This window comes from Nycticebus coucang, chromosome 4, assembly GCF_027406575.1.
Source record: "Nycticebus coucang isolate mNycCou1 chromosome 4, mNycCou1.pri, whole genome shotgun sequence".
Classification (NCBI taxonomy): domain Eukaryota; kingdom Metazoa; phylum Chordata; class Mammalia; order Primates; family Lorisidae; genus Nycticebus; species Nycticebus coucang.
In genome coordinates this window covers 144,559,623-144,584,471 of record NC_069783.1, presented here as the reverse complement: position 1 = coordinate 144,584,471, position 24,849 = coordinate 144,559,623, and the positions used below count along the sequence as shown (strand labels likewise).

At 47.0% G+C, this 24,849-nt stretch overlaps 1 protein-coding gene across 4 annotated transcripts in view; it reads right to left on the bottom strand.

The window, feature by feature from the left end:
• MYO18B (myosin XVIIIB) overlaps positions 1 to 24,849 on the bottom strand; it is a 301,196-nt gene that overhangs the window by 234,064 nt on the left and 42,283 nt on the right. For all 4 annotated transcript variants that reach the window (XM_053588976.1, XM_053588977.1, XM_053588978.1 and 1 more), the window contains exon 12: positions 20,644 to 20,788. In XM_053588976.1, coding sequence (XP_053444951.1) covers positions 20,644 to 20,788 — 145 coding nt within the window. The remainder of the gene's footprint in view (positions 1 to 20,643; positions 20,789 to 24,849) is intronic.

Genomic DNA, 24,849 nt, shown 5'->3' with positions numbered 1-24,849 from the left:
TATTTTCCAAATTTTCTACAGTGGTTGAGTACTAATTTTTGTAATCCAAACAAAAATAAAGGATTTATGGAGACAACAGTGCCATCCTTAAAACATTTTTTGCCAACATGAAAAAAAATGCTTAATGTCACTCACTAATTATCAGGAAAATGCAAATCCAAACCACAGTGAGCTATCAGCTCACCCCAGTTAGGATAGCTATTATTAATAAATAAATAAATAAATAAATAACAAATACTGGTAAGGACATATAGCAAAGAGAACCATTGGTGGAAATGTGAACTGATTCAGCCACGATGAAGAACAGTGTGGAGGTCTCCTCAAAACACTACAAACAGAGCTACCTGTAGTGCCTAGTCACCACTGGACATTTATCCAAGGGAAAAGAAAATAGTATATTGAAAAGACATCTTTCCCCCCATGTTTATTGCTGCACTATTCACAATAGCCAAGATACAGAATCAACAAAGGTGTCCAACAGAGGATGAATGGATAAAGAAAACGTGATATCTGTGCACAGTGGAACAGTATTCAGCCATATAAAAGGATGAAGTCCTGTTATGCACAGAAACATGGGTGGAATTGGAGGACATTATGTCAAGTGAAATAAGCCAGAAACAGAAAGTTAAACACTGCCTATTCTTACTCATATGTGGAACAAAAAGTAGAGCATACTAGAGGCTGGGAAGGTCAGGGAAAAGAGAGGATAGGGAGCAATTTGTTAAAGGATACAAAATTACAGCTAGATAGGAGGGATAAATTCTAGCATTCTATAACTCTATGAGACGACTATAGTTAACAATAACATATTACAGAGTCTCAAATCGCTAGAAGGAGGCTATTAAATGCTCTCAATACAAAGGTTCAGTAAATGTTTGAGACAATGGACTTGCTTTACCTTGATCTGATCACTATACATCATATATATGAAATATATATGTAGCCCATATACATGTATAATACATATATGCCAATTTTAAAAAATGAAATTAAAAAATAAAGAACTTTCTCCCATCTCTCATCTTCCCATATATGTTTCCTTCCTTGAAGTAAGAATCAGAGCTACCAACAGGACTTATCAATCCTTCAGAAAGAGATTGTGTGGGTCCAATTCTTTAAGCAGACATCTTAAAAGATTAGTCTGTCTTATGGCAAAATTAGGAATTGGAAAAGGACTTTATCTGGGACTATGACACCACCCAGGGAGGAGGAACTATGGCCCCCATCACTGAGAGTATGACTCAGCCACTGCCTACCAGTGTTCACCTGGTCATCACAAGAGTGTCGTGTTATTAACCTTATTTTATAAACTAGCCCCATTTACAGATGACTAAACTAAGAGTCAAGAGGTAACATGCCTAATAAAAAAGTGTCCTGCCACTTTCAAAACTGATAAAGATGACGATTGTGATTGTGGTGATGGCATTGAGGGTAGGAATGATGAGGGTGACGGTGATGACGGTGACAGTGATAATGGTAGTGGTGATGGTGATGGGGATGGGGATGATGGTGATAGTGATGATAGTGATGGTGATTTTGGTGATGGTGATGGTGGTGATGGTGATGATGGTGACAGTGGTGATGATGGTGATGGTGTTGATGGTGATGGTAATGATGGAGATGGTGATGATGGTGACAGTGATGATAGTGATGATGGTGATGATAGTGACAGTGATGATGGCCGTAGTGGAGCTGGTGATGATGGTGACAGTGATGATGGTGATGATGGTGACAGTGATGATGGTGGTGATGGTGACAGTGATGATGGTGGTAGTGGAGATGGTGATGATGGTGACAGTGATGATACTGATGATGGTGACAGTGATGATGGTGGTAGTGGAGATGGTGATGATGGTGACAGTGATGATACTGATGATGGTGACAGTGATGATGGTGGTAGTGGAGATGGTGATGATGGTGACAGTGATGATGGTAGTGGTGATGGTGATGGGGATGGGGATGATGGTGATGGTGATGGTAGTGATGGTGATGATGGTGACGGTGGTGATGATGGTGATGGTGTTGATGGTGATGGTAATGATGGAGATGGTGATGATGGTGACAGTGATGATAGTGATGATGGTGATGATGGTGACAGTGATGATGGTGGTAGTAGAGATGGTGATGATGGTGACAGTGATGATACTGATGATGGTGATGATGGTGACAGTGATGATGGTGGTAGTGGAGATGGTGATGATGGTGACAGTGATGATGGTAGCGGTGATGGTGTTGGGGATGGGGATGATGGTGATAGTGATGATAGTGATGGTGATTTTGGTGATGGTGATGGTGGAGATGGTGATGATGGTGACAGTGGTGATGATGGTGATGGTGTTGATGGTGATGGTAATGATGGAGATGGTGATGATGGTGACAGTGATGATCGTGATGATGATGATGGTGACAGTGGTGATGGTGGTAGTGGAGATGGTGATGATGGTGACAGTAACGATAGTGATGATGGTGATGATGGTGACAGTGATGATGGTGGTAGTGGTGATATTGATGGGGATGATGGTGATAGTGATGGTGATTTTGGTAAAAGTGGTGATGGTGATGATGGTGATGGTGGTGATGATGGTGACAGTGATGATGGTGGTAGTGGTGATGGGGATGGGAATGATGGTGATAGTGATGGTGATTTTGGTGATGGTGGTGATAGTGATGGTGATGATGGTGACAGTGGTGATGGTGACAGTGATGATGGTGGTAGTGATGATAGTGATGGTGATGATGGTGACAGTGGTGATGATAGTGACAATGGTGATGGTGATGATGGTAACAGTGATGATGGTGATGATGGTGATGGTGGTGATGGTGATGATGGTGGTAGTGACAATGGTGATGGTGGTGATGGGGATGGGAATGATGGTGATAGTGATGGTGATTTTGGTGATGGTGGTGATGGTGATGATGGTGACAGTGATGATGGTGGCAGTGATGATAGTGATGGTGGTAATGGTGATGATGGTAGTAATGATGATAGTGGTGGTGATAATAGAAGAATTTATTGACCTCATTTTATTTAACATGGCATCATTGTTCAGCCAATGGCTTTTTGGAGTTAGAGAGCTTGTGTTAGAGTTCCAGGTGTGAAACATGGAAAAAACTCAATACATATTAATAATAATAACTTCACAGGAGTGAAAGCACTCCTAGAAAGCACTATTATCATTTCCATTTTATAAATAAGAAAACTGATTCCAAGAAATCACCAGAAAACAGACTTCTGGTAAGTGGAAGAACTACTCTTTCACCAAAATCAGTCCTCCAAATACTATCCTTAGGAAATTTGTCATATTTTTGTGACCTTTATTTTCAAGAGACTCACTTACCTTTTTCACTTCAATAAAATACATGGTATTGCACTATCTTAAATGAAAATTCATTATCACCTGTCACAAACAGAAAGAAGACATAAATACAACATAAGCACAAAAATGTTACTAGATTCTAATTAAATATAGTTACCTATGAACTGAAGTCTGCTTGCTGTCTGATAGGACGGAAGATTAGCAAGTATTAGAGCACAGCATTAAAGGCTATTAGCACTAAATGAGACTTTATTCCTCCTGTGATGGGGACTGAAAGTGAACTAAACAGGAGATGACTTCTCGGTGGGTAATGTCCTGTCCTCCCCCTACCCCACCATTCTTCTTAGCTGCTCTCTAAAGTAGAGCTCCCAATAGCAGTGACCTCCCCAGCCTCAATGGGCTGGAAGAAGTCATGAAGGAAATCAGCCATTGCAATTTCTGAAGAGAAGAGCAGTAAATGGACTCTGGCAGGACTCTCTAATCCTGCCTGACTGGAGGAGGATTTACCCAGGTGCAGCCGAGATGCACCCTGCTGGTATAATGCAGGTGGGTACATGGAGGGCTTTCGCAGGAAAGTGTATCTTCTGCTCTCAGCTAACTGAATGCTGGCCGGCACACAAAATCCAACCTCACAAATTCCTTGATCTTTTCTCAAACATGAGCAGTGGCCCACATCTTCCCAAAGGAGATCAAGGACTGTGAGACACCAGAGGCAGGGAGAAAGGAAACTGAGCAATAACATGGTGATGGAGCAAAGAGCATCTGGGTCTAATTCTCGGTTCTCCCATTCCTGGCTGTCAGGCTTTCAGCCAATTGCACAGCATTTTTGAGATCAGTTCCATCTTTGAAATGGAATCACAAAAGTCCCAAAGCCTCCCACTAGGGTTGCAAGGATGTGGTAAGGTGGTTACATGTAAGGTAGCCAACAGAATGCCTAGCTCTGAGAGGTGCTCGACAAATTTCAATTCCCTTCCCTACTTGTGAAACCAAGGAGAACCCCTTCACCCCAAGGGATCACCCTGTCCTGACTTTTCCCAGCTAGTCTATTTATCCTCTGTTTGTACAATGGATAATAGACAGATACACTTCCACTTTGGATGAGGGTCGCACCCTCATGTCCCCAAGGCTTCTAAGTCAACTGAGGTCACTTCTCCACTGGAAGGTGAACACATGTTGACTCAGCACCTGCCACCAACCTGCCAAATCCAGAGACATCAGAGCAGTCCCTGGAGAGTGAGGATGACAACATCCCAGGGCACGGGGATAGTCTTACACATGGGTGGCTCCCTCTTCCCCACCAGCTATCATTGAACTAATCAGGACAGCTATCAGGCACTGAGCAGGGCCTATGTGCCAGGCACAATGTACGCTAAATATTCCACAGGCCTCATCTCACGTACACTTACGAAAACCCTCCGAGATAAAGATACAGATACAGACTCAGTAAGGTCAAGTTTCCTATCCACCCTGATGTGGCTGATCTCAGGCTCTGTGCAGTAGCCACCCTGTAACTCTGTCCTCCTTCCTTGTAAGAGCAGAGGTCTGCATGGTCACCATTCTACCCTCAGTTCGTAACATGGGCTACCACCAAGAAGGCTGGTGAATAAAAGGAGAGATTAAACGAAGGAATGAACATATCTCACTGATGGCCACCCCTGCCCACCTTCCTTCTCCTCTTTTCCAAGATTTAGAACAGAGGATCTGTGAGTGCCCCTGCCCTCCAAGGAACCAGCCATCCAGACTGTGACCCTTGACATCAGAGGGAGCATGACAGGGAAAGATGGAATAAATGAAACCAGAGACATGGAGAGAGAGAGATAAAGAGAGAGATAAAAATGGGGGAACAGCCAGAGCAGCCCCTCAGAGTGAATTCTTTCTTGCCTCTGGCCCACTCTATAGCGAATCACATAATCTATCCAGGTGCTTTTTTCTCCACTCACCAGGAGGAAAGGCGACCATGCCAAAAGTGGTCCCAAAACTAAGTGCAGAGATCACCTCTGGTGTGTAACTCTGGTTTCCAGCCATTTTTTCCCCAGCTGCTTGTGGGAAATAGGTCCCCATGGCAGCTGGGCCCATGGTCCCTACCTTGCCTTCCCGTTCTCTCCCCGGCTCCTCACCTGGCACTTCCTGGGATTACCTCCCTCATAAAGGCCTTGGCTTTGAACACTTATCTCAATGCAAGATGCTAAAGTTAAGAGACCATGGCTATACTCAGCAAGGTTTGGTTTGGCCTTCCCTTCACATTTGGAGGCCAACGGAAGGCTCTGGAAAAAGGACCAAGACTGCTTTTTCTCTGCCTCTTTGTGTATTCCTCAGAAGCCATTTGCATGTCTGGGGTGACTCAGGTTCCAGCTAAAGTGCTACCAAGAGCAGGGCTGAGTTAGTAACCCTCTGGGTGGCAGAAGAGGTTTGGAGCAGGGCAGAACAGCCACACAGCTGGGGGGTCAGAGCTCCCAATGGGGCACATCATAGCAGTTACTTCATGGAATGGTCACCAGTATCATTGAGAAAAAAAATGAATTGTGTATCATATCAATTTGGTCAGTGCTTATCTATATAAGTTTCTTAATTGCAGGACTCTTCAGAGCCTTTAAAGTACATCTTACGGGTCTCTAATAAGGGGAAGTTCTGCTCAGACTTCCTAGTTCTCTAAATGCTTCTATAGAGATTTCTGCAGGTCTAATGTACTATGAGACACAAGTTTAGGAAAACACTGGTTTAGCTGAAAGAGCCCTCACCTTACCAGGCGACTCTGGGCAAATTCCCTCACTTGAATCACTTGTCCAAGGTCACTCCTGCTGTAAGAGGCAGACTGAGATTTGAATAGAGAGAACAAACAAAGGAGAAATGAGAAAAAGAAGGACCAAGGGAAAGCAATGGAACTGCAGATTCTGAGATGCCAAATCCACCTGCAAAGGCAGGGTTTTTTTCCTTTTATGCTCAACACAACAACAAAAAAGAGAGGGAGGGAAAATAACATAGCTCTTTCTCCCCCACGCACCGTGAGTTCAATTGCTATCAATTACCGTGGCCTCCTGCATTTATTAATAACCACGTTATTTCTCCTTCCAACAATAGCCATGCTGTTGCTGAATTACTCAACATTATGTGACTTATTTATAATGCTGGTGCATCTGGTTCACATTTCCTCACACAGAGGTTTACAGTTCAGAGGCCCGTGAAGAAGGAAGCAGCCTGCAGAGAAGAGATAAATCTAAAAGACTGTAGCTACTGCAAGAAAAAGCAATGTTCAGGAGACAGACTGCCTGGGTTCAAATCCCACCTCCACTGCTTAAAGCCCTGTAACCTTGGGGAAGTTGTGGCAGCACTATGAGCCTTTGTCTCTTCTTCTGTTAAATGGGGACTATAAGCAGAAGCTCCCCATGGAGTGCTCGTGAAGAGTCAATGAGTTAAAGACCCAGAACACTCAGCACAGGAATCTTCTCAATAAATACCAACTGCATTATGATCCCACCGTGAGACTTTGCCACTTTTAAAACGACAAATGAATCAGAAAGAGAAAGTCTATTGCAAATCCAATTCAGGTAGCTGTAACTTTCTGCCTTGTGGCCTCCAGAGAAGTTCTATTGTTGGAGGCCAGAGCTTCAAATCCATTTTTGTTTCTATGCTTAGTCCTGGGGCTCCCAGGTGCCAGGCAGTTTGACCAGGCTCCCCTGGTTAGATGAGGGCCCCACAGACACGGACATATTATTCTACCTCACTGGCTTTGAAGAAAGTTGCCCATCTGCCCCAAGGCTTTGCCCATATACCCAATAGTGTTCCCAGCAAGGCCTGGCCAAGGCATCATTTGTAAATTGCTCATGAGTTATTCATAATGCAACATGAATCATTGCCTATACACCCCATACACTTACAACTGAGAATATACCACATAGACCACTCATGGTCTTCTAGAGAATACAAGCGGGTATTCTGAGAATAGAAGGCTCTCTGGGCAAATCAGCTGGGGCAACCTCAGACTGACTCAGGAAAATAGGTTGCTTTCTTGCAGGACTTGTCAGAACTTCAAATACGCCAATGTGCTTTGGAAATTAAAAGAGGAAGAAAGCACGTGTAGGGGTCTCCCAAACTAAGTGACTGAAAGGCTGGAGGGAACAAACTGATGTAGCATTGTTGGAGCAAAGGGGATTGTGCAAAGATCTGAAGGCTGGACATTCAAAGATAATCTTCAACATGCCTATGAGGTCTCAAGCAGGAGACGGCATCTTTCTGAGCCTCAGTTTCCTCATCTATAAAATGGGGTGGCTCCTCTCCCACTGGGTTTTTTATAAAAAATTAAATGAGACATTGGACATGAAACTTCATGGGAGTGTTGCCAGAGCAGATGAACCAAGCTGAGGAGCAGATACTTCAGGAGGACCTCAGCTGGAAGGTGTCACTCAGGGCAACTGTCAGGGCAAAGGCCTGGGGGCAAGACCAGCAGCAGGTCTGTGAGTGACTTACCTGAGGCCACACAGCCCTGACACCCTCCTCTGACTTTGTCCACATTCAAGTGCCCCTCGCTGAGGCAGGCTACACCAGGCACCACTCAGCCCATCAAACCATTCCTTTTGAAGCTGTTTTCTGTGGCTCAACAAAAGCCTAGTAAGGGCGAGCATTTCCTGAGCACTCACCATGCATCTGACTCAGTGCTAAGCACCTGATCTCATCAATGCAACCACCATACAAAAAGATATGCTCACCAGTACCATTTTACAGGTGATGCCAAGGACCAAGATGCAGTGTGGTGTAAAGAATGAGGGTAAAGATGGGCAGCACCTGAGGCTCAGTGAGTAGGGCACCGGCCCCATATACCCAAACCCGGCCCTGGCCAAACTGCAACAAAAAAAATAGCCAGGTGTTGTGGTGGGCGCCTGTAGTGGATAAGCTACTCAGGAGGCTTAGGCAAGAGAATCACCTAAGCCCAGGAGTTGGAGGTTGCTGTGAGCTGTGTGATGCCACAGAACTCTACTAAGGGCGATAAAGTGAGACTCTGTCTCTACAAAAAAAAATGAATGAGGATAAAGGCTTTAAAAACAGGACCACTTGTTCCAAAATTGGGCTCCTTCCTGCCCTATGTCCATGATCTTAGGTAACTTACTTTACTTCTATAAGCCTCTACTTACTAATCTATATAATGGGTGTAACCTACCATATAGACCTATGAGAATTAAATGGAATGACCCATGCAAAGCACTTAAATCATGCCTGGTCAAGAGTGAATTCTTAGTAAATATTAACAGTTAATTCCATTGTTATCATGATAATTGTTACTGCTAGCATTGTTAACGCTTGGTCTCTGAGTGGCAAGTCTGGGACTCATTCATGCTCATTCAAGTTTTTACTGAACCATCCCTATCAAAAATACTTTAATACACCTAGAGTCTCCAGTGACCAAGGCTAAAAGGGACCCCAGAGAGTACCTTGTCCACCTGCATTAGCAAGTTCTCTCATTAGCAAGTTCCCTTCTGAGCCTCAGTTTCCTCCTCTATAAAATGGGATAATAGCACCTACTCCATGAGATTGCTGAAATAGCCAAAGCTCTTAGAATAGTGTTGCACATGGCAGGCACTGATAAAATGTTAGCCGCTGTCATATTCATGAGAAACAGAGACCAAAAGAAGGGGAGAAACTTTTGTGAGTGGCTCAGCCAGTGTGAACCTGGGGCGCCCTAGCATCCAGTCTTCCCACCTTAACCTCTCAAAGTGTTGGCTGCTGGCTAGCTCCGCCTTCCAGCGTCACCAGTTCTAAGCATAGATTTTTTATTTTACTATTTATTTATTTAGACAAAGTCTCACTCTGTTGCCCCAGGCTAGAGTGCCTTGGTGTCATAGCTCACAGTAACTTCAAACTCCTGGGCTCAAGTGATCTGCTTGCTTCAGCCTCCAGAGTAGCTGAGACTAAGCATGCACTACAATGCCTGGATAGTTTTTCTTTTTTTAGTAGAGATGGGGTCTGCTCTTGCTCAGGCTGGTCTTGAACTCCTGAGCTCAAGCAATCCACCCACTTTGGCCTCCCAGAATACTAGGATTACAGGCGTGAGCCACTATGCCTGGCCTGACCATGGATATTTTAAGAAACATGTAATTGTTTAACATCCAAGCACAGACATCCAGCTTAATTAATAAATTCAATATGCTGATAAAATGCAGAAAAAATCCTTGCCTGTGTCTCAGAGTACGCCTGGCACCTGTACCAGCTGTCAGGGCTGGGAGATGGGGGAAGACCCAGGGTTGTAATCACAGGAAGGTACTTGGGCACAAGGGGGCCCGGGAGGCAACAGGCCTCTGGGTACTCAATCCAAGGACAAGACGCTGGGCTGTGTGGGGCTCTCTCTTAATCAGAGCCCTAGGGACTCAGCGCCTGTAGCTCGCTCAGTGGTTAGGGCACGGGCCACATACACTGGAGCAGGTAGTTTCAAACCCAGCTTGGGCCTGCTAAAACAACACTGACAACTACAACAACAAAAATAATAATAATCGTGCCTTTTGGCAGGCTCCTGTAGTCCCAGCTACTCGGGAGGCTGAAGCAAGAGAATTGCTTAAACCCAAGAGTTTGAGGTTGCTATGAGCTGTGATGCCACAGTGCTCCACCGAGGGCAGCATAATGAGACATTGTCTCAAAAAAATCAGAGCCCTAGTATTCACAGCACCAGTGCAGTGACCCTTGGGATAGTACCTTGTGGATAGGAAGAGGCCCAAGGCCTTTCATCAAGAATGAAGAGCCTGAACCTGCTCCATGTGGTGACTAAGCCTGGTGACCTGCTCTCTCGGGTTCCTCTGCCTAGAGAGCCCTGCCTAGTTTCTTTGGATTTCAAGATTCAGCTCCAGGGCTGACCAGTCTCAACTTTGGATGTCTCCTCCCAGCATCATCCATGCACTTGTCTGGGTCTATCTCTCTAGACTGGGTCAAAATTTTGTCTTGTAAGGTGAGGGTGGTGTCTCTGGGTGGTCTTGGGCCTGGACCTGTCCTCTCTTGTAGGACCTGTCATCTCCTATAAGACCTGTCCTCTTCTATAGGTACCAAGGAGAAGAAACACAGGAGAGAGATGAGAGAGAAGTAGAGGGAACAAAAAGAGAGAAGGCGAAAGGGAAGAATGAGGGGAGAAGAAGCAAAAGATGAAGAAGGGAGGGAAGGAAAGAAAGAGGGGAGGAGGAAGGAGGGAAGAAGGGAATGAGGAAGGGACAGCCCGAGGGAGACGAGCAGAGCACTGGTCATGGAGTCAGAGTTCTAGCCCGCCTCCTTCACAACCTCCCTAAACAAGTCTGTTCCCCTCTCTGGGCCGTGGTCCCTGCCCTGTGCAGAGAGGGGCTCTGGCTGACTGAAACCCAAGTCCCTCTTCCACCCCATCAGGGATGCTCTTTAGGCCCAGCAGCTTGCAGGATACCCTGGGGGAGCTGATAGCACCTGGGTAAGTCGAGGCCATGTGTGGTTGAGGAGGCCCTCTGCTTGAGGAAGCCACCCAGGCCCAGCCCACAGCTGCCCGACTCCTCCTGATACCACGATTCTAAACATCCTCTAATTCATAGAGTTTGAAAAAATTCACAAAGCTGTCCCAGCCAGCTGGGCCCCAGACACTAACCCCGAACAAAAAATTGCAGGGGGAGGCAAGTGTGCTCTGGGCTCAGGACACCTTGTTACAGGGGCAGGGTGAAGCTTGTCTCATTCAGGGCAGGTCCGTTTGGAAATGACAGGCCTTCCTCTGACCCCAGGGACACAGTGCAGGGCAGGCAGAAGGTCCAGTTTTGTGTGACTGCAAGTTAGTAACTTTGCCTCTCTGAGCCTCACTTTCCCCACGTACAAACACAAATGATAACATCATCGGCTAGATGAGCCAAACAACCGAGGCAAACATCCAGGGAAAGGGAAATGGTCCCTGTTCGGGAAAATGTTGAACACAGGATGTACCCTTGGACCTGGCAGGTCCACTTCCAGTAAACCCTGCCTCCAAAATGCTCACTCATGTGCACAACCATCTCTGTATGAGGACATTCAGTGTGGCACTATGTATAATCCCAAAGAAAGGAAGAAACAGCCTGAGTGTTCATTGACAGGAGAACTGCTATGGAAATGGAGGTCCACGCATGCTGGGCAGTCCTCTGCCCAGAGAGAGAATTAGGGATGTTGCTATGCACCAAGGTGGAAAGAAAAGACTCTGGGACAAGTGGTGATGTGATGTGATAAAGCAAAGGGCACAGAAACAGAGCTGGTGTGAACCCACTCTTTACTGCATAAAAAGCACCGAGCCCCCAACCTGTACAGATGTCATGTGCATGGATGTGGCTAACTGCACAGTTGGAAAGGCCATGAAGATGTGGGTTGCAGTAATGCCTCCAAGTCAGCAACCTGGGTCCCGGCAGCTATGTGCAATGCCATAACTGGGGGATGCTCGGGGAAGGGTTCATGGGACTCTGTGTATGATTTTTGCCACTTCTTGTGATTCTAAAATTATTTCAAATCAAAAGCTTAAGAAAAAAATAAATCTGGCCTGTTAGGGCAGTGGAACCATCCCGCATAGTATTGCAGTGGTGGACACAGGCCATTGTCTAATTGTCCAAGTCCACGGAATTGCACAACAGAAGGAGTGAAACCTGATGTAAACTGTGGATACTAATTAACACGGTGTGTCAATACTGGTCCATTGCACCATGTCCCCAGTAGGGAGATGTGTGGTGAAGGGGGATGTGGGAACACTGTACATTCTGCTCAAATTTTTTATAATCCTAAAACTGCTCTAAAAATTAAAGTTTATTTTTTTAAGTGCCTGAGAAAAGGACACACCCCAAACTGTTCACAGTGGTCACATTTGACACTGTGACAGCGGGAACGTCTCTTTTTTATGTTAACCCTCTGTTCTTCTGTACTGTTCCCATTTTTTTATAGAAAGACATTATAGCATTACCCATACAATTGCTTTAAAATGGCAAGAATGGTAAAACACTGCACAGAGTGTTCGACTGTCTGGTCATGGTGTTACGCGAAGAGCTTCACTGTTTCTGTTGTCACTGGCCTTCTGTTCTCAAGGTCTTGCCCCAGCTTACAAGTTTCTGGTCACCTTTTGCCATCCCTGAATGGGCTGCCCTTGCTGACAGTGTCGGTGTGTTCCTGCAGATGGCAGGGGCCCAGGCCCTGTTCATTATTGATGGTGTCTCTCTTTCCCATGGGCATCTCTGGGCTCCCCAAGTTACAGCCCCATCTATTCACAGATTGACATCTTTATTGTGGCAGACGGGGGGAGGGGCGGTGAGTTGCCAGCTAAGCAGCGGCCTCCCTCCGTCACCCAATCACGAGGCCCCTCCTTGGGTTATATATGGGGCTGACTGTGTCATATTTTAAGCAGTGGGTCAGCAGTAAGCTGACTGGCAAATTTAGTGAGCAACAAATAAATATCCCGTCAGCCTTCAGAGAGACAAAACAAAGCAAGGTCCCCATTTGCTCATCCTCGTTGTCATTTTAGATTCTGAACGTTACTGCCATTTTTGTGAAGTAATGAGGGACAATGAGTGAGCGACGGGTGCAGAATGCACATTCTCTCTGACAGTGAGAGGACCACAGGGGTTGGGGAGCGTTGACGACCAGCCCAAGTGGGGCTCCTCTCCTAACCTTCACGGGCAAAAACTCCCCTGGACAGTGGACGTATTTTTAATTAACAAGAACAAGGACAACAATAACAATGCCAGAGCTTTAAATATTCAAATTAAATAACGTAAGCCTCACCAGAACCTTAGGAGGTTGGCACTATTAATATCCCAATCTTACGGGTGAGAGCACTGAACTGCAGCAGTCACCAAGATCACGTAGGAGACCAGCGACTGAGCACAGGTCAGCCTGGTTCCACTCCCTTGGCCTTGATTCTGAGCTCTCCTCAATTCTGCTTAGTGGGATGACCTTCCCAGTGGAGAACTGGATGGAGATTGGATGGAGCTAAGAAGGTGCTCTTAGGAGATGGGGTGGAGGTCCAGGCACCCCGAATGCACCTGCCAGCTCAGCCAGCTGGGTGGCCCCACCGTGGAGAAGGGCAGGAACTTCGGAGGCAGACAGGTGCCAAGTTCTAAACTTGGTCCCACTACATGGTGCTGTCTGACTTGGCAATGTTACATAACTTCTCTGAACTTCAGAGTCCTGCATCACAAAGTGGGGACTCTGTCCTTACTTGTCAGGATGCTGTGTTAAAAGAGTGAATCCATGTGAAGCAACCTCCTAACCCTGGGCAGAAGTTAAAGAACTCTGAGAATATTTTACTAATAGAGATAATTCCTGGGAAAACAGTGTCGTCTTATTTTAATCTCATACCAAAATAAGAGTTCTCAGCACAGAGAAACTATCTCCTGATACAAAGAGGCCGCGGAGTTCATCCTTGATTTACCCTCTGCAAGAAGAAGTTCCTCCTCCTTGGGGAGATACCAGAGGATAGTAGGGGCCACTGAGAATGAAAATAGAAAGCAGACGTCCCAAGGAGCCTCCTCTCTCTACCTCAGTGGGGATCCAGAAGCCCAGCTATGGAGCTCTGCAAGCCTTGCAGCCTCATAATTTACAACAGCCAACTCTCACCAACATGCCTCGCCCTGCACTAAAAAGCCTTTGGCACGCAGCATCTCAGCTCATCTGCATAGCAGACCTGTGCCATCACCGCCTTTTACAAACCCATTCTAGAGGCAAGAAAACTGGGTCACAGAAGACTTAAGACTCAAGGCCACTGTGGCAAAATAGGGCCACATCTCTATCTCTCATCCCTTATGCCCTAGAACTTTGCTGCTAGCCCATCCAGGGGTAGAGTCTGGTTCCCTTTGTCCTTGAAACTGTGAAACTGATAAACATTTTGTTTATCACCAAAAGAATGTGGTGACTATCCTTATGGCGTAAGCTCTGGAGAGTATCCCATTTGTGCCACTGGAAACACATGCACGCCAGCTAATAGTTGCACAGGTCGCTTTTTTGCCAAAGGGCAGAAACATGAACTTGGATGCAGCAGTTCTCAGCCTGTGGGTCGTGACCCACAGGAACTGTATTAAAGGGCTGCAGCATTAGGAAGGTTGAGAACCAGTGGGCTAATGAATCCAGAGAAATGGCCCAAGTCCTGAGTCTTGGTGGATAGCAAACCAACTGTAACATCAAATCACCTGGCATTTTCTGCCTGTGCTATGATGTTAGTCCTCAGAGCCCCCGCCCACTGCCTTCCCACAGGACCTGTCCGTGACAATAAACCAAAGAAACAGAAATCAAGGGTGGTGGACATTATGTAGAGGGAGGGAGGGGCTGAGCCCCTGTGCCACCACAAGAGCTGGTCTCTAAGATCAAAAGGCCAGCGTGGGGTGGCACCTGTGGCTCAAGGAGTAGGGTGCTGGCCCCATATACCAGAGGTGGTGGGCTCAAACCCAGCCCCAGCCAAAAAACTGCAAAAAAAAAGGCCAGCTAGGCAAAAAAACTAGCCAGGCATTGTAGTGGGCACCTGTAGTTCCACCTACTTGGGAGGCTGAGGCAGGAGGATCACTTGAGCCCAAGAGTTTGTAGTTGTTATGAGCTATGACTCCACGGCACTCTGCCCAAGGCACAGAGTGAGACCCTGTCTCCAAAAAAAATAAAAAAATAAAAATAAAAGGCCAGCTGTGCCCAGCCTCTTCAAACAAGTCTGTGTCATGAACTAAGCCCAGGAGCCATGCTGGGCAGTCAATGACAGATAGCCTAGAGTTGGGGCAGGAAGGGACACCCCAGGGAACAGAATGCCTCGCTCTCAGGGCCCTTTGCCCATCTGTCCTTCTGCCTGGCCCCACTCCTTCACCTGCCAGTGCAATTGCACACACAAATCCCTCACATCCCTGCCCCAGATTCTATTCCGGTGCAATCTCCCCCATTGTTTGAGAGTTTCTGAGAAGATGTAATGGTCAGCAAATATTTATTGAGCACATCCTATGCACCAGGCCCGGCGACAGGCCCTGGGAAGGCAACCATGAGCAGAATCACACCAGAGCCTCTGCACTCAGGGAGATGCAGCCCAGCCAGGAAGACAGACAGTAATCCAATAATCACTCACGCACATGAAAAGTGAGCACAGGTGGCCAGGTGATGCTGAGAGACCTCATCCAGGGGGCAGGGAAGGCTCTTGCGCTGCGGGGAGTGGTTTTCAAATGAAGAGCAGAGGTGTCAGCAAGGGGAAGAGAGAAGCGGGGCAGAGGGACAAGCCCAGCTCTGCAGTGCCCTCGCGGAGAATAGCAAGACAGCAGAAGTGGAAATGTCCCCTATGACTGGGCCACAGTGGCAGGGACTCAAACTGAGGATGCCAAGGTGGGCAGGGACCAGACCAGGCTGGGATTGCCCACATAGGGAACCACGGACAGCTCTACTGAAGTGATCCAATCAGACATGGAAGTTGAAAAGTTTCCTCTGACTGAACAGACCAGGGCAGGGAGGAAAGAAGAGAGGAAGCCGCGAGTCCACCTGGGCAGCAAGCTTCCAGAACAGAGACCAAGCCCAGTTGGATGAGGCAGTCAGGAGCAAGGACCCTGGACACAGCTCTACGGCTCCCAGGTGTGGCTCCATGAATACACGTGTAGGCGACCTTTTCCTGACCCCTGACCCAATCCAACAGCGCCCCAATAGGGGCCTCTTATCATCTGACGATGAAGGATGTCTCTTTGCAGGCCGAGGTGAACAGACATGAGCTCAGGTCCCAGCTTGGGAACAGCCTCGCCCAGCACCCTGGGTGGGACAGGGACATCTACAGGGACAGAAAGTAGATTAGGGGCCATTTAAGACCGGGAGGAGGGCATGGCTTAAGGATGAGGGATTTAGGGGGTGACAGCTAAAAGCTATAGGGCCCCTTTTTAAGATGATGAAAATGTGCTAAGTTTGACTAAAACTGACTATGGAGATGGCTGCATATATTTGAAAACATACTAAAACCACTGAACTTTTCGCTCTAAATGGGGGAATTGTGTAGTATGTGAATTACATCTCAGAAGACCTGCTTTACAAAAAGTCCAGGCCTTCCTTGCTTATTAGCATTGCAACCTTGGGTGGCTCTATGCTGCCACCTCTCCCGGGTTACGTAGCTTGATGCAGATCACACACGGCTAATAAAAGGCCAAGCTGAGATTTGAACTTAGAACCAGCTGACTCCAAAGCGCCCTGTCCTTTTATCTGCCTCATCTCAAGTGGAGGTGTCTTCTCTGACTCTGAGGCTGCCCAGGGCACCTGGCTGGTGACGCGGTGACCCAGAGCCCCTGCAGGCAGCCTGCCAGCTGCCCCAGGGAAGGCAGAAAAGGGCCTCCTGCGATACAGGACACCGCATTGCATCGGAAGAACCGAAGGGACCGGGAGAGAGGTGGTGGTAGAACCTCGCAGAACAGCAGGTACCTCATGGGAACTTCGGGGGGGAGGGGTGATGCAACATTACCCCCAAAGGAAAAGGCTTAGGAGGGCTCCACAAAGTTGCTGCAAGGGTCTTAGAAGCCAAACTTGGGCAGGGACCACATATGACTTGAGCCTTGGCCCTCATCAACCGGGGACCACCCTTCTTGTACCCAGTGGCCCTTTAAGGACCAAACAAGGGCTGATAGAAAAAAATTAAAAAGGAGATGGAAGTTTCCAGATGAGAAAGAGGAAGTGATAGTGCCCAGAGTGGGGCAAGAGTTCAGCTCTCTAAAGGAAAACTCTCCACCTGGTCAGTGCCCTGGGTTCAGGCCTTATCCACTGGCTGCCCTGTCCCCAGTCTGGTTGACTCAAGACACTGAGGATCAATGCTTCACGTCCCCTGAGGCCACTGGGTGGAGACCATAGCCCTGTGATAAATGTATATTCAGTCTTTATCCCCAGTTCCTGGTACATAGAGAATGTCTTGGGTATGCTAATGAGATGACTGGTGGCTATGGAAGCATCAGGCTGGGGCTGATCACCAGAAGGACCACAGGGGGCTATCAACCTCACTCCCCAACCTCTGGGGAGGAGAGAGGAGCTGGAGACTGAGTCAGTCACCACTGGCTGATGATTTGATCAGTCATGCCTGCATCAGGGAACCTCCAAAACACCCCTAAATGATGGGGTTACGCAAGCTTCCAACACATCAGAGGGCTGGGGGGGGTGTCACTCACGGAAAGGGCAGGAAGCTCTGTGTCCCCTCCCTGTATCACTCCCTGTCATCTTTCCCATCCAGCTCTTTCTGAGTTTTATCCCTTACCATAAACTAGCAGAAGTAGGCAAAGTGCTTCCCTGAGTCCCAGGAGTCATTCTAGTGAATTATCAAATTGGAGGTCAGGGGCATGGGAAGCCTCAGCTTTACAGCCAGTCTCTTAGAAGTGCAAGAGGCCCAGTGCTTACAGCAGGTGTCTGACACAGGGTCAGTCATATGGGACCAAGCCCTTGACCTGCATGGTCTAAGCCATTAACAGCTCCAGACAGTCAGTGTCAGAACTGAGTTGAGTTGTAGACCTGCTGGGGGAGGTGGTAGCACTCAGGTAGACCAAAGTCTCAAATATCATCTCTGGCTTTATCTATGTGTCCTGAGGAACAAGGATGAGACTCTCTGGTGGGCATCAGGTTATTCTTTTGTAAAATCAGTGTCATTCTCACTCCTCCCAAGCTGGGAGGATGCAGGGGCACTGTCAGAGCTGCAAGCACTCATCACGGGGAAAACGAGAACGGCTGGAAGCTCACTCTGGGGTTGTGCCGGCTGTGTGATACCAGGTAAGTGACACACCTTCTCTGTGCCTGCATTTGCTTGTCTATAACATGGGAATGAATGAAAGTGAACACTTAGGAAGCCCTCCATCGGGAGCCAAGTCCTGGGCTCCACAGTTTGGGGCACTGACACATTTAATCCTCATAACACACCTGCAAAATTGTTCTCATCACCAGCCCCATTTCACAGAGGAGGAAACAGACTCAGAGAGGTCATATCCAGCAGGCTGACTCCTGACTTTTGCCACCGGCACATTTTTCCTCACTAGATTAGGTCATGAGCCTAATGAGATCAAAAGGCATAATAGAAACTTAGTGCTTTTGCAATTATCAAACACCAAACCAATATTGTGACTATCATTGTGATGACAGTTCAAAAACCCTGAGTCCATTTATAAGGCCCCAAAATCTCTCCACAGGGACTGTTACTGGTTTTCAAAAATAGGATCAGAGCTCTCAAAATAAGTTAGAAAGCCAGGCACACCAGGAAGAGAGTGTCATTTTAATAAAAAAAAAAAAAAACCTTGATAAATGAAAATGATTCTTAATATATTTCAAAATGATCTGTCATGACACAAAGCAAAGACATTTATATACGACTTTGAAATTCTTAATAGCTGATTTTAGAGCATCCTATTATGAAATCTTCCAAAGCTGAATATATAGTAAGTAAATCACCAGGCAGGCCTCCTAGGCAGACTGACGGCAGCTCTTCTTAAAATAATTTATAAGGTGGGGTGTTGGGGTGGTAGAAATTATTGCCATAATCATGTATTAATAAAATATTTATACAAGTGATTTTCTCCTTTGTCACCATAGGCATGGGTTAGGTCTCTGAGTCCACAGTAGAGGGAACCCTGACTCTCTGCCCCGGGGAGGAGAAACTCACAATCTCACTGAGCTCCTTCACGTCTCTGCTGACAGGTCAGCAGTCCAGGGGGTTTCCTGTCTCTGGATAACTATTCCAACTTTCTTGCCTTCGCCTCTCAGGGAAGACAAGCAACACGCACGTTTCTCGGAGTCTCCCAGAGGTCCCCAGTGGGACCGAACCTCCGCTGCGGAGTAAGCTGCTCCTAAACTCACGTGCCTGCCCTCCACTGTCCCACCCGCCAGCCCCCTACTGGTGCCTCCGGGGATCTTCTCCCAAATAACACACAAGTCCCCAAATCTTTGTCTCGGGTCTGCTTCTGGAGGAGCACAGCCTACCTCAGCTTCCTCATCCTTATTACGTTTAATCCTTACTTGGAACCTACTCTTAGCCCATCGAAAGACGAGGCCACTACATCTGAGAGAAGTTCCATTTTTAACCCAAATCTGTCTCACTCGAGAGTCCACACCCTGCATTTTACAACACGTAGCCCTTCCCAGTCTTGGTTTCCTACTCTGTAAAATACATTTGCTTCCTTCCTCATGTCCCGAGCCCACTGATATCTGCGTGCCAACCCTGAGCCTCCACGCCTTTTCTGGTCTGAACTACCCTGTCTACCTTCCTGTCTTGGTCAATTAACAAAGCTGAATGTTGGTCTCAAGGTTATCTTTTTTTTTTTTTGAGACAGAGTTCACTATGTCACCCTCAGTAGAGTGCTGTGGCTTCACAGTTCACAGCAGCCTCAAACTCTTGGGCTTAAGTGATTCTCTTGCCTCAGCCTCCCAAGTAGCTGGGACTATAGGCATCTGCCACAATGCCCGGCTAGATGGTCTCAAGTTTAGAAGACTCATCTCTCCAAACAAAATGGCAAAATCAACACAAAGGGACAGTACCCATACAGCCTCTCCTATCCCCCCATGCACCTGCCCAGCACAGGGACAATGTTGATGTTGACTCATCTCAGAGATTGAGGGGCCGCTTGTAAAAAGGTTGAATACAGACAATGTTTCTGAAGTCCTTGGCTAAACTTAGACAGTGTAAAGTAAGAAATGAATGGTTTCCTGGCCCCTGTCTGCACTTTTCTCAAACTTTTGCTTCTATGGGGTGACTTTTTTTTTTTTTGCAGTTTTTGGCCAGGGCCAGGTTTGAACCTGCCACCTCCAGTATATGGGGCCAGCACCCTACTCCTTTGAGCCAAACAACCACCCCATGGGGTGACTCTTTAACGCTGATATGGTCAAGAGGTATAGACTTAGTCTCCACACTCAGAAACTCAAGCTCAAAATAAGAACTTTGCTTCACCCAGTGATACCTACAGAAAGACTCTCCTTTGGAGTTTGCAGAGGCTGACCAAGGTGGCAATCTGTCTTTGGCATATACTAGAGTTGCTCTGCCTGGTGCAGGAGCCACTGGCTATGTCTGACTACGTAAGCTTAAATTGATCAGAATTAAACACAATTAAAATTTCAGTTCCTCAGTGATGCTAGCGATATTTTCCAGTGTTTAATAGCTGCTGGCAGCTAGTGGCTACTACACTGGACAGCATGGATAGGGAACATCCCTGTTATCATAGGACGTTCTTTTGGACTGACCTGGACTAGAAAGTTTGTTTGAAACTTTCAGCCTCCTCATGATGCCTGGTTTTAGCAGCCTCCCAAAGAGCAATCCCAAGACATAGAAGATGACAGATTGACCCTGCTCCCATCACGCCAGGAAAGGAGCCTTGTCAGACACCTGCCAAAGGGGACAGCTGGCAGCCCCCGTGAGCCAGCGGGGAAAACGTACCTTTGCAGGCCCCTGCTGCGCCAAGGTGGTAGATGGCTGCCAGCACCCGCCAAATGGCCCTCTGCTCGCTCTCTGAGATGTCCAGTATCTCCATGGCACCCTGGAGCTGGGCAAAGGCAGCTGCTGCCTTCTGCTTGTCTTCGGGCTGGAAGCAGAGGGAGAGAAAAAGGAGAACATGCAAGCTCACAACCTGCAGCTCCGTCCTAGGGAACGTGGGAGTCACTCGACCGGGTACACTGGTGTGCTGTGGGAGGGCACTAGGTGTGACACGACAATTTCTAAACGTCACTGATTAAGTTATTTTTGAAGACATTCAAAGCACAATAAGTATATTCTTTTTTTTTCAGTCTTTTTAAAAATCAAGATAGCTTAAATGTGCCACAGAAATTTAACTATAGGTTCAAGTGTGCTGTATGATAATAAAAAAAGAGGTTGAAAAACACTACGCTATTACCACAGTAAATTACCCCCAATTAAGCTGAACAGTGTTGACCAACAAATTCAGTTTGCTGGGAAAGTTATCAAAATCATTTCTGTCTGACTTTGCATGCAGTGTGGTTTTTATTCTTCTAGTGTTCATTCAGTACAGGGCACGGGGCCTCTGCTCTGCGCTGGGCTCTGATCTGGGGATGCAAAGATGAGCAAGAAAAAAGCAGTGACTTTGAGGCCCTCTCAGACATGAAAGCAACTAAGGGTGGATCAGGCTACGTGGAAGGCAGGCTACAGATCCACACAGGGAACTCTGGGGCATCAGAGAGGGGAAGGGGAATTCACCCCACTCAAGAGAGCCTGAGAAAATAGCACAGACGAGACAAAATTGTGATTGATGTGTGAAAGATAAATAGGTAGAGTTAACCAACTGAACATAACAAAGGTCCTTAGAAGCAGAAGGAACTACAGGAGCAAAGGGGATTTGGGGACACAGCAGGTGATCCATTGAAGCAGTTATTTTTGGAGTCAGAGAAGGGAGAAGAGAAAGCTCGAGAAGGTGGCAGGGGCTAATCTTAAAGGCCTCCAGCATTATATCAAAGGTCATGACCTCTTCATCCTAGCCATGACTGGCCAGTACTGATATGTATCCCACCAATATTCCCACACTCACGCGGACATCACTAATCAATCAAGATCCCACCACAAACCAAGTGAGTCCAGATTCTTTTCAGGACATGCCCTCTTGCGGATACCACCAACTGATCTTCCTCATAACTGAAATGACACTAGTTTTCCAGCCCCAGTGAGCAATGGGAAATTGCCAAAGATTTTAACAGGAGGAAAGAAAAAAATGACATGATCAGATGTTTATAGGTTGTAGGGTTGTTGTTGGGTTTTTTTTTTTTTAAGATTTATGATCCCAATTATGTTTGACTGAATATTAAAATTAGTCTGAAAGTGCTTTGCACACACCATCTGGCCAAGGAAGCTCAGCTCAGAAGCCTTCTAGGTACAGTGGAAGTAAACCGAGCACGGGAATTCTTTTGCCAATAATCCACCAGCAGATAACAAGAAATTGATTTGCACTTGGTCTGCTTAGAGAACCTGGGTGATGAACTCTAGGCTGTCAGAGCAGGTCTTTGAATTTTGTATCATCCAGTGCCCAGAGATGGGGAGACACTTGCTCAGGCAAATTTATACCAAGTACAAGACTAGAAGCAGGCCTTTCCGCCTCCCAGTTCGAGCCTCTTGTCCCCTCCATTTGTGCCACTTCTAACTGGGAAATTTACAAGGACCATCAACCAATTGGGACAAGGTCAAAGCAGGCAATGACACTGAGAGATTTGCTGTGGAAACATTGCAGTCCATAGCAAAAGCATCTCCCACTGATCCATCAGATTTCTAGGCCGCCACAGGACCACAAAATCCCTAGCAACCAGAAGCTTAACCTAGCAACCGCAGCTGGAGCAAACACAGGGAAAGAAGGCGTCTTACCAACATACTCTGGGTTATTTGTGAGATTTCAAAGTAGCAGGAAAAGGATGCTGAAAGGACAGTGCCCACGCTCTGTCACAGCTATGAGCATTTGACTTTAAATTACAGGTGACTGCATCATCCGCCACTTAGCTTACGTAAAGAGAATGAGAAAACTCGAGCTAAAACTCCTCTGCTTCCTTCTCTCCCTCACCTCCCTCCCTTACGTTGTCACTGCTGGAACAGAAGACATGAATCAACGAATATATATGTTTCTGATTCAAAATGATCGGGATGGTGAAGGAGTTTACAATTCCATAAACTTCCAAAGAGCCAATTGTTCTTCAGACACCTCTGTGTAAGGCCCTGAAAAAAGTCACTCTTTGTATCAAAACTGTGAAAACTGAAATAAGTCAAATGGATGCGATAAGTCAGCTTACGGCCCAAATTATTGAAGTGTGCCCTTAAAATTCGTGTACTTTATACACTTTATGTTTTCCCTTAATTAAAAAAAAAGTTAGTGGAAAAAAGGGGGGGGAAAGCCAAATTACAAGATGCCTGGAGTTTTTGCAAGGCAATCAGTCTCAAGGTCAACCAAAGTCTACAGGTAATTGAGTGAAAAAAAAAAAAATCCAAAATGTTCACTCCATATTAAAATGGTTGAGTTTAGAGTACCCAAGAGATTCTTGCAATGCAGAGAGAGGCCAGGTTTGTATTTGGAATCAGACAGAACTCTCGACTCTGCAATCCCAGAGGTATGACTCTGCACACATCTCCTGCCCTTGCATAGAAGCTCCATTTTCACTTTTCCTTTTTTTTTTTAATACTTGTTAACCATTTAATGACTTTTTTTAACTTTTTTTTTTTTTTTTATTGTTGGGGATTCATTGAGGGTACAATAAGCCAGTTACACTGATTGCAATTGTTAGGTAAAGTCCCTCTTGCAATCATGTCTTGCCCCCATAAAGTGTGACACACACCAAGGCCCCACCCCCCTCCCTCCGTCCCCCTCCTGGGACTGTTGTGGGGACTATATGAGTTGATGTGTATAATGCACACAGCACAGTGGTTGGCACACAGTGGTGCTCAGTCGAGATGGTTTCTATTCACTAGTGCCTCTGTCTCTCAGAGCCTTTGCCTAGGCCGTTCCACCTCCCAGGGATATCCTTCCCATTACAGCCCAAGTTTGTGCACAGCACTCCATGGCAAGTGAGTCAGGCATGGCACTGCCCTTGCTGGGCTCCCAGTCCACTGAGGGGGACAGATGATGGCACACAGAGTGCATGCCAGGGCTTGGGAGCCTCTGAGCAAGGGCAAAGGAACCAACTGGAAGGATGGGAGGCTTCTTGGAAGAAGCAGTGTATGAAGCAATTCATGACATGCAAACAGAGTGAGCCTGAAAGTGGGTGCTGGGAAGCAGGAAAGGTCCTCAAGTAGAAGGGCAGGAGGCTAGGGGAACATGGTGTACTTGGGTGTTAAGAACCCTGAGCACAGGCCGGTGTGCTGGCCTCTCTTGCAGAGGGAGGGGCCACGGGGAGCCACAGATTGCCACTGGGAGCTGCTATCTGACAGAAGCTACTGGAGGCCTCCCTGGAAAAGGGAACTGGCACCTTGGCCATCTCTGCCCTGGTTATGAGCACACTAGGGCCCTCAGAAAGGCCTGGGTCTGACTCTGATTGTTGGGGATGTGAATTACCTCCTGTCCTTCAATCTGCCCCAGGGATTCCCATCCCTCCACCTCCTGGACCTGGAGCCCACTCTGGGAGAAAAATGCTGAACACAGACTTAATTCATTTGCAAAACAATTATCACTTCATTGACAGTCAAATCTCATGGACCCCATGGGGAGGGCAGGAAAGTGTCTGTCCAGAGCTGGGTGCTGCTCTTTCCCAAGTGTCTCTGCCCCTCATTCAACATCTCACCAATTCCCTTCCTTTCAGGGCACTGAGGAAAGTGCAGGAGGCAAGAAAGCATTAATTGACCACACACTAGGTTGTACTTGTGATTTTTCCTTCCGAGGCAGGCATGAGTCCCTCTGACTGACAGAGGGAGAAACTGAGTCTCAGAGGGATGAAGTTACTTGCTCAAAGCCACCCAGTTGAGGAGGGACAGCATTAATAAATGTCATTCTCCTGAGCTCCTAATCCTTGGAGTCACCTGAGGAGTTGGGTGCTCTATCCATTCCCCAGGTGGAAAAACTAAGGCTGAGAGAGGTTAAGTGAGCCAGGGGTGTACAGGGGGTCAGACCCCAGAGCACCAGGTTTTCAGCCACGATGAAGGACTAAGATGACAGAGTCGGAA